At 42.6% G+C, this 10,565-nt stretch overlaps 1 protein-coding gene across 3 annotated transcripts in view; it reads left to right on the forward strand.

Moving 5' to 3' along the window:
- WT1 (WT1 transcription factor) overlaps nucleotides 1–2,365 on the forward strand; it is a 25,471-nt gene extending 23,106 nt beyond the window's left edge. Inside the window, exon 6 of one of the 3 annotated variants that reach the window (XM_010710690.3) lies at nucleotides 13–1,343. In XM_010710690.3, coding sequence (XP_010708992.1) covers nucleotides 13–38 — 26 coding nt within the window. In that variant the 3' untranslated portion in view covers nucleotides 39–1,343. Of the gene's footprint in view, nucleotides 1–12; nucleotides 1,344–2,339 lie in introns of those variants that run through there. The other 2 variants (XM_010710689.3, XM_019615230.2) reach the window with 2 other exon arrangements.
- The last annotated feature ends 8,200 nt before the right edge of the window (nucleotides 2,366–10,565 follow it).

A 10,565-nucleotide genomic window follows, 5' to 3' on the forward strand; every position in this document is an offset into this window, starting at 1 on the left:
TTGTATATAAAGGTACCACCAGCACTGATGACCACTAGTTAACCTGTCCAGGTCTTGACCACAATTTATCCATCTCACTTGGGAATCATACTGGCAGCAGAAAACAGTGTCAAGTTTCATATTGCGCTATAAAACAGTTGCTTCAATCGTTCGTCTTCTTACAAAACTATTCCTTTTCTTGAAACCTGTAAGATTTGTACAGAAACTTCACAGAGCAGTAAAATCCACTTTATAAATTGCAGTATTGGCCTTCTGTAGAACTGTGCTGAAACCGTGAGCACGGATAACTTCTAAGATTAGGATGCCGTGCAGTGACTTTTACTTGAAAGTTAACTTAGAGTTAGGGTGGCTTAAATCAGTCCAGCAGGTTGAAAAAGACAGTCCTTCTTACATGATGAAGTGTGAAAATGGAGATAAAAAAAAATTATTGTTTCTTTGTCATACTGCCTGCTTTTCTTTGGAAGTGAGTACAGCCTGCCTGAGAGCCCTTTGACCTTGCAAAATATTTGTATCTCTTCAGCAAAAATCTTTAATGTATCTTGCCAAGCTTTTTTCTCTAATGTACACAATGGAGTTCTATGATGGGTTGAGCTTTCTCTCTTAAAGTGCAGCTGCATCGTCAAGAAAACTCAACAGTTAATTCTTCAAGTCCTCTTTTTCGCTGGGGTATTGCATCACTGTTAATTACTGTTGGGGTACTGTGACTCATTTGTATCAGTCAACTTTATCTTTTGCTGCCAAAAGACAGCATCTCTCTGGAGAAACTCATAACAAGTGTGGCAAACATCAAATAGTTGGAGTAAATGGTGTATATAAAACTGCACAGAATTAAAAAATAAAGCAACTCCTCCTTCTTTCTCGAGAGAAAAGTTCAGTCGTAATAACAATGTCCTCTGATTTACCCAGCAGTGTTCTGCAACTACAAAACAATGTTCTTCAGCCTGCACCCAAAATAGAGAGCTGCCAGAAGTGTTTATACTGAAAGCCAAAGAAAGAAAAATCAGCCTCCAGTTGTGCCTGCATTAGTCAAACATAAATAAAACTATCTTTTGTGAAATATAACCAAAACTCCGCTGCAGCATAGGCCAGGCTTCCAGTGACCTGTAAATAACTACGTCCGTACCTTTTCTGCTTGGTCAATTGCATGCCAAACAATAATAATGGTAGACAGCAACAAAAAATGAAGTGTGGGGGGATGAGTGACAGAGTATGTCCCTTGGTTTTTGCTGTTGCCCCTTTTTCAATGAAAGCACTTGCTGCAGCTCTGCTGTCTGATGCTCATTACGCCCTCCGACACTCCGGCTACGGTGAAGACAGCGGTGACGTTTAGAAGATCTTTGTTATTTTTATTCCTAGTCATTTTAGAGTCTTTGTCATGAGGCCTCTTATGTCTCTCCCTCTCTTTTTCCTGTTTCCAAGATTCTATCAGCAAGGTAAGCCGCCTTTATTGAAGTGCTTTACTACATGAATTTCTCAGAAGCAGCCCCCAGATGCTATTTCTTGCAGCATGCAATTCCTCATTTTGTGGCAAGCAGAAACTGCTCGGCAGCCTGAGTTTCTGTGGGCTTGATCTCCACGTGAAAGATGAGAGGACTGCACACTATTCTATCCTACAAGTATCCTTAGCTCTCTGGAAAATTTTCAATCCCACAGTTAACAGCCTCTGATCTGTGTTCATAAACTGAAATTAGTCAGCAGTGTTATTTTGGCTGATGGTTAACTGTCTACTGTGACTGACATACTTTTTTGTTCTGTAGCTTTCATCGCCCCCCAGAATACAGAATGTTAGTGACATAAGTAGCACTTGTGCTTTTTCTTGTCACTTCATGAGGTACAGTACATGTTGGATAGGAAAGGGAACATAATGTCAGTTCTCTCTGATGTTGTCAGCCAAGATGCACCGATTATTAAGGTAGATGAACCCAACTAAGTCCAACTCTCTGCTTGCTGAAAACTTAAGACCTAACATGCCTAGACTGTAACCACCTGATCAAACTCTTGGTGCACGGCGTATTCTTTATGAGTACTGAGCAAAAAGTAGGTCCCAAGACGTTCCTTTGCTACAGTAAAGCAAACAACATAAAGGCAGTCCTGTTGTTCAGGCATTCCTTCAAGGGAAGCGAGGGACTCGCAGAGAAGAGCTCTTTGTTTCTCTTTCCGTGGTGATTTAGGCAAGTTGTTCGTTTTAGAAACCAATCCAACTTGGCCTATCTGTTTCAGGACATTAGTAGGATTCATTAAACTGCTCCACCAGCCAACCTTACTGCTGCTGAGAACGGGTCCTGAAGACACAGGTGAGTGCTTTAAACCAGTGTTTCTTCCTCCCTCTCCTTCTGCAGGCAGGCAGTGAGAAAAGTGTATCACATGCAGTGTTTTCCAATCATCAGTGTGACCTGACAGTAAAACCAGTCCAAGGCTTTGGGGTGGACTGAGGGCCTCCAAGAAGATACCTGCAGCTCTGCATCTTGGAGCTGCCTGCACCTAGTGAGGTGGGTACACAAAGGCAGCCAGCTGGCAGAGATGGGTTGCCAGGAGATGGTCAGAGCTGTGCTGCCCAGTCCTGCTCGAGCCCTGCTTGTACCTCCCCTTGGGGCAAGAATGGGCAGGGAGAATCACTCAGTGTTTGAGCTGGGGAACTCTTCCACGCTTTAGGAAACTGCTCCCTCCGTGAGTTAACAAAGATGTCATTAAAGGCAGTGTATGCAGTTCAGAATGGCACTAATGGACAAGAAGATCCAGCTGCAGTATTTGGGAAGATCCAATAAAAGATTCATTAGGATCCCTTTAGTTACTGGAAGTCCAGATGACACAAAGGAACCTACTGAAACTGAAGATGTGGTCACGAAAGTGGTGAGTTAAAAAAAAAACACAACAAAACAAACCCCAAACCCAACCCCACTGACACCGTTCTAAAAATTAGACAATTAAGAGTAAAACCAGGAATGTAGCCAGAACTATTCCACCTCAAATAATAAACACAAGGATAAGTTGCCAAGTGAGGTCAAAGAAGCAAATGGTAAAGTGAGTTTAAGAGACAGCTAGACACTTTTATGGGGAGAGAGAGGATTGAAGGATACAGTGACAAAACCGGGGGTAGAGCTGAGATAACTCAGAGGACAGGCACGGTGGGCCAGTAGCTTGGAGAGGGCTCCAAAGCCCAGCTCCAGCGAGGAGTGGGGTGGCTATGGGTGCTGTGGGGAGATAGATGTCCCAGGGCTGTCTGCAGTCCCTACGAGGGATGATAGGAAGCTGGCAGAGCAGTCTGAGAGGGAGCTGAGCCTGGCAGCTAGCAATGCGTGTGCTCTCAGGTGCAGTGGCTGTACCTGCTGCCTCTGGGTTCCCTACTGAGATGCCCTGGCAGACTTGCTAAAAAAGCTTATTTTAGAGGAGGTCCCACCTGAGCAGCTTGTTTTGTAGGAAGTTATCAGTGCAGAGCTCATACAGAGACACCAAAAGCAAAAAAAAAAAAAGCAGAACTTTTTTTTTTAGTTTTCATGAGAGACTACTTGTAATAGGAAACAACAGGGCTGGCTAGAATATGATTCAAATGAGTCAAAGACAAAATATACAGAGATTATGTTCTTCTCTGCTTGTACGAAGCTGCATACTTGCACGTTGACGTTGCCAGCACAGCCTGTGTCAATTCCCATAAAATATCCTGGCAGAACTTCCGTGGCTTCAAATAGCAGCGTGATGAAGCCGGGTTTTAAGTGCTCGGTTTGGCCATCAGCTAGACAATCTTTAAGGTCCCTTCCAACTCAAACCATCTCTGCACTGACGAGCTGATGTGGCTCCACCAACACAAAGAGGTTCTTAAGTAACAGCGGTGAGGGAACCAAGACAAGCGTGGCCACTGGAAATAAGCCAGAGCATCAATTAATTTTAGTACCATTTTCCATATTGTGAAATCCAATCCGAAATGCCAGCTTTGAACCCTCAGAGGGCTCTGAGTGCTGAGGGTGGTCTGAAAGGTGGTGTTCTTGTGGGAGTCGCACATAACACAGACAGGGCTTGGGCTGGGGACTGTAGGAGCTCGGGAAAATGCTGCCACAAAGAGTTTGCAGGCCATACGAGAGGTGTTCAAGTGCAGGGGTTTAAAGGCACCGAACATCTTGAATGATAAAAGCACAGTCCCAGGCAAGGCTTCTTTAATCCTGATGAATAAATGTGTGTCGCATAGGTGTAAATATTATTTAATAGCATCACTGGGTTTTCTTGTTTTGCTTTGTTTTTATTTTTAAGTGAAACAGGCTGTTTATATTCTGGGTAACTCTTGCAGAGCCAAGATCTTAATCTGCAAAAATAAGCTGAACAGAAATGGAAAGATCTGTCTGATCATCCTGGCTTGGCTGGCTAAATGGATCTCGTACAGAACCAGGTGCCCTCCCCCAGCATCACGAAAAAACTCTTTTGGTGCAAGAGGATAAAAAAAAACACACAAGGCACTGAATCACCTTAGTGTGGTGGTGCAAGAGGGAAATACAACCGTATTTATTTTGGGGCTGTTTCTTTTTATGCCTCATTCGCCTCTGAGTCACGTTCCAGAACTCCCATTCATTTCAGTGAAATGTTGAAAAACACAACTTAATAAGTAAATAAATGAATAAATAACCTCATTGCCTGGAAAGAAATCCTGCCCCAGAGTTTCTCAGGAAATTGTGCGTCCTTGTGAATGTGCTCTATTAGTACTATTGTACGAGTAGCCACATCTGCTTAACGTGCCCTCCTGGAAGGCTCTCTGATATTTTTAGCTACATCATTGAGCTTTTTAGGTTATGTGTCCCATGCCACAGCAAAGGTACTCCGTAAATGCTAATAAAGAGGTTTTTATCTGCTGCGTGGTAAGAAATCCAGCCCAACAAAGAACTCGGAAGCTTTTTCGTTTTCAGACACTAGGTGGCTCAGCATGGAAGGTTTCCTTGTTTACAGGACGGCTACATTTCTGGGAGCACCACACAGCTCAGCCCCCGCTGCCGCTGATGGAATTCCCTAACTTGCAACACAAAGTTACAGCGCTTGCAAAGCAGCAATCCGAGCTGAGAATATCCTGTAACGCAACTCAAAATGTGTGTCAGCATCCCGAGCCTTGTGCTGTTGCTGCTTTCGCAGCCTCTCTCCAAGTGGATCTGGGTAGCTACTGAGAATTACAGCTTTTAAAATCTGGATGCTATTTGTTTCTGGTATTGGCTGGGGCCTTCTTTAAAGGCCAAGATCCTACCTTCCCTGAGGCTGTTGCCTAGAAAGTGCTTCATGCTCTGAAGAGAAGTTCACCGTGAATCACTCACTGCTCCTTGCCTCGCTCTCTATTACTGGCAGGAAGAATTAACAGAATCAAAGATGGAAAGGCCACGTGGCAGCAGGATTTGAATTCCCTGCAGTGAGTATTGGCCACTGGGCTGCTAGACGTAGGATCTCAGATCAGTGCTCGTACTGCTGTGGGATGGATGAAGCTTTCTAGTGGCAGAGCTGCTTTCTCCCTCTGCCCCGAGCTGCAGGGCGTCAGCATGGCGTACGAAGGCAGCCTAGAGGGAGTGAACTGCAGCGTGCAATACTGAAGGTCAGCACACAGGACAAACAAGCTAACAACAGTCTAATATTTCTGAGCTGTGTAAATTCCTAGTGTCTGCTTCAGGCAGAATCCAAACACTTGTGTCGATTCTGTACCAAGCCCCAGGCTGCCAAGAACCATTAATATAAGCATATTTATCTGGGCTGCAGTGTGTTACAAGAATTCATTAGGACAATATGTGATATGGTGCTGAAACAGAAGGCTGGGTTTCTCTGGCCAGAGATGAGGAAGTCTAGTCCCTGCTGAACTTTTACTACTGATAAAGACAATGTCTGCTGGCAGCGTTCATTTTTTACTAGGCCATCTGCATCTAGTCAAGGATAACTTGACTTTCTGAAAAAGCCATTCATCAGTATCAACCCCGTACAACTTTCTCTTGATGAGTAAAGCGACACAAAGAAAGACCAAGATGGTTAATAAACTTCTCTGGGAGCAAAAGGTCAATGCTGGTGTAAACAAAGCAGTGTCATAGTACTACACAGAAGCATTGAAGTTTCCTATCTGTTTATATGGCTGATGCCCCATTTCTGTTTTATCAGTGTTTGTTTTCATTTATTTTGCTCTGCTTTAGCTGATCTATAAATCTTTATAACGGTGTTCTTTATTTTCTTAATTTTGTCATCTCTCTTATCGGCTTTTATCACCTGTTTGTATCCAGTATGTTTGCTACTCTCTCTGCCCGATAGTTGCCCACAATTGCTTTGTTAACCCCTGAGCCCTCATCCAGCTCACTCGGGCCTAATGGCTCTGCCTTTCAGAGGCTCCCTTCCTTCTAAAACAAAATCAAGACGTTCCCACTGTACCTTTAACAAATGGTGATATGCTAAAGAAAAAAAAAAGTAACCAGTGTACGAGCGAGGAAATTTTCCTGGCTCCAAATGGTAGAGCCTTGTTTTTAATTACACAGCACACGGAGCAGGCAGTAGCTGCGTGCATTTTCACATCAAGCCTTCAAAGCTGAACTTCAGATCCAAACTGGATAGTCTTGGCCTTGCCCTTTGTCATCCTGCCCTCCCACTCTCTGGCTCTCGGCTTAGCGGATGTGCATGTGCAGGAGCTGGGCACTGGGTTCTGAGCGAGGGCTAAATTAAAGTCGGTCTGCAAAAGGGAGGCTGCTTCATGGCCACCGCGACAAACATGAAGCGCCTGAGACCTGAGTGACTTTTCCTCTTACTGAAGACCCTCTGTGGTTCACCTGTTTCCTCTGATGTGTTGTTTTGAGTAAGCAGATGACAAAACGCTTTGTGCAGGCTGGGTATCTCAAATTATATTAAAAAAATTGCACTGACCCAAAGTAGTTTTCAGGGGACAGCCTCTGCAAAAGTACACTGTTCTTCTGACGGTTTTACATCTTGAAATGTTTTGTTTAATAGAGACTTATGCAATGTAATTTCTAATGGCACCAGAGTATTTACTGGAACTGGGTAACAGATTGAATTTCCCAATTAACTACGAATGTTGAGGCTAGCCAGTTAAAACATTAATCTCCCTTGTTAATACACGTAGTATAAGGCAATACTCCAGTATCAGCCTCTGCTGAATCCATAGTCTTAAATCCCTGCTTAGAAAAGAGAAGAAGGTCCCATGTTCCCAAAGTTAATAGGAACAGGGCTTCAACCTGACCCAAAATTGCCAGATTAGGTTCAGAAAGCACTAGTTAGTCCCAGTTTGGCGTACTGGTTTTCCAAATGAATGTGCAGTTTGACTACGGGAAGTATGTCGCAGGATTATATTCTGTACAGCACTGTAGTTCTGCTGCGCTCTAGTACGTCTCACATGTGATTCTGCATTTATCACTATAAGATTTGAATGTTACTTAAGTAGAACATAATTTTATGCAACAGAGAAACCCAGGGCAGTATTTTTTATTTAAAAAAAACAAAAACAAAAACAAAACAACTTCCCCTCTCTGCCTGGAATTAATCTTTAATGTAAGGGGATAGGGCTGAGCTAATCACGGGACTTATCTGAAATACTAGCTCAGAACGTGGACTCATTTTAGGAGCAGTATAGTAAATAGTCATGAAAAGTATTACATTTTTTCAGTCAGGGGAAATTTTGTCATTCTGTGTTGTTTAAGTTAGCCATTTTCTGGAAATAGCTAAGTACATTCCTGGCTCTTTTTAAGGAGATCCATCTTTAAAGGGCAGAACTGTTGTGCACTGAAAATGTTTTTATTCAGACATATACTACACTTGGAAAAAAATCCTAAGTAACCCAGCTGGATTTTTCAGTTCTGCTTTTAAATCTAAGAGTAATGCGTTTGAAGTTTAAGGCTTTTTTCTTTCTCTCGGATATCGATACAGTTAGAATTCTGACCTTTTCTGAAAACATTAGTAACTGGTAAGAACAATTTTGCCTTCTAGTGGAACCTCTGAATTTCTGTGCGGATTGCTTGAGCTGACTGGCATGAAATTTAATTTGCGTTAATCGGCCCAAGGCAAGGGCAAAGTGAAATGACTGCGACCACGAGAGTAGAATTTTAGAGTTATTTACAAAATTATGCTTCTGAGCAGCACAGAAAAACGATGGCTGACGCAGGGTACGTTCTGTCTGATTCATTAAGTGAATCACCCTAATACAACCTGGTTGTCAGGAGAATTCAGGCTACGTTCCTCGAGCAAGAGGCCCTTCAGCTGTGACTTGACAAAGAACGTAGGGTGTGATGGGGAGGAGAATTTGCCTCAATGAATGTAAATTAAAACATTCCAAAGGCAGCAGATGTAAGTGGCAGCCCTAAGCACCCACCCAGCCAGCCACCTGTGCTAATGGTGCACTGGATAAAGCCCCACAGAGGGGCAGGTCTGGGTTTAACCACTCCTGCATACTGTTGGTTACGGTGGGTAAAGCATTTTGAAGCTGTAGAACTTAATTAGGTGCTGCCAAAATTATATATACCTTTATTTCCAGCTGAGCCTTGTGAGCATTTAATAGAGCTAAGCAGTATGATGGTTGTTTATTGCGTACGACGTTGCATCGGGTGCTGCTCAGCATAACTGTGAGGAAAAATATCACTGCTATCTTACTACAAGAGGTATTCATTTCTTCCATAACATTAATTAATCTCAGCTTCTCGTGTACAGTTAATGCTTTGTTGTTGCATTAATGTGAGTTTGAACACTGCAACATTGCTATATAAATTATTTTGCAAAGTTAATTAAGGACGTGAAGTGATTTTTAGAAGGGCAGCTGTACTTTTCTGTCGCAAATGCCTATTTCATTGGGACAAATTTGTGCATAGTCTCTCTCTCTCTTTCTTTCCTTTCTTTTTTTTCTTTCTTTTGTGGCAAAACACTGTGAACAAAGTGTTTCTTTGAAACCCCAAACTGTATGTTTTGTTTCAGTATTTTGTGAGAAAAGCACTAAGGGTTGAAGGGTGCAGAGCAGCTTAAGGAAGACATCTTGTACTGAGAGCTATGAAATGAAAGCGTTCAGGTTGCAGTGAGTGCAAATTCCATTTTCTCTTTTTTTCTGGAGAAATTCCAGTGAATCATTTTCATAATAAGAAAGTAAAACGTGAAAATTAGGCAATCAAATCTCTTTTTAATTTACAGATATAGCAATGCTTCTGTGGTTGTTTTTTGTTGTTTTTGTTGTTTTTTCATTGCAGGTTAGTGAGAAAGAAATGATACTGGTGGCACTGGAAGGGTTTGGTTGGTTATTACCTGCTGCTTACCTGGCGGGATGCAGCTCAGTGGTAGAGCAGATGCTTGGCATGTTTGAGGTCCGTGGTACAATCCCCACCATCTCCACCTCCTCCATTTATGTTATGGAGAAGAATTCTTCTCCACAACCAGAGAATGCTGGCTGGCATGGAATACGGAGAGATTTAGGGAAAATCTTTTAAGTGTGGGGACCTGCAGTGTCATTGGATTTCACTCTTTGAACGCCTGTGGGATCCTGAGAAACTAAGCAAGTATTTAAGCCAGGATGGTGCAGCATACATAGATCTGAGGTATGACTGATGTGGGGCTTGGCTTGTGCTTACTGAGCTCTGTATAGTACTGTTCTGGAGAGGGAGAGCTTCCAAGCTGAGGCTGAGCCAAAGGGGGAAGTCTCCAAGTCAAATCTGATCAGTCACAGGAGACACCAGTAACAATGCCAGCTGCCCCTGCGGAAGAAATTTGGACAGGGCTCACTACCTTGCAGGAAGTGCTTATCTTCTCTTTTTGTTTCCATTATATAATTAGCAGCCCATAATAAGCATTTTTGCCTTATTTTTTTTTTCAAGTTAGGGTTCAGATGTGTCTGTATGTGTCAGGTTCTTTTTGGGAAACTTATTCTTCTTGTGGAGGAAATACGTCTACAAACATTTTAATAGAACCATAACTAGGTAACCCGAAAGGGTCTTCTTTACTGACTCCAAAATAATATGGAAGCAAACAATTTTTGCAGATGACATCTCCATCTGCACTCTGCTCTGGTATTTGTAAAGGCTCACAGCCATCCTTCTTTCAAAAGATTAATTCTCTTTAAGTAGAACTGATGGCAGTAGAGCAATAGTTGACTTGAGCTGAACAAGGCGTTGGGGGATAGCTAGCCATGTGTCACAATATACTAGATAAAAGATTATACTCCACTTAAGAATTAATAACATTTTAAACCTCTACATAAACTTTTTTTTTATCAATAAACATGTTTCTGTCAGAAGGCCAGATGCTCTCACAGGTCTTAATTGTTCAATCCAGTGACTAATCCCCACTTGATCAAGATTTTACTGACTTTACAGCTGTCTAAAGAGTGACAAATTTACGATTCAATTGCAATTTCATCTTTAACTTGAAACTGCATGATCATTTGTGGGAATTAGCTACCTGATAAGATAACGAGGGCGGAAGGAGGGCACGTAACTCTGTGCAGCAGGATCGGAGTGTTGCAGAACTCCTTAGGATGCACTGGACAGACACAAATGGCCATTAAGGGATTAGCCCATCACTGATTGAGTGGTTGAGCAGAGTTGAGGTTTACTAAATCACTGGAGTGGTGGGTCATTATC

Source organism: Meleagris gallopavo, chromosome 5 (assembly GCF_000146605.3).
Source record: "Meleagris gallopavo isolate NT-WF06-2002-E0010 breed Aviagen turkey brand Nicholas breeding stock chromosome 5, Turkey_5.1, whole genome shotgun sequence".
Taxonomy (NCBI): Eukaryota; Metazoa; Chordata; class Aves; order Galliformes; family Phasianidae; genus Meleagris; species Meleagris gallopavo.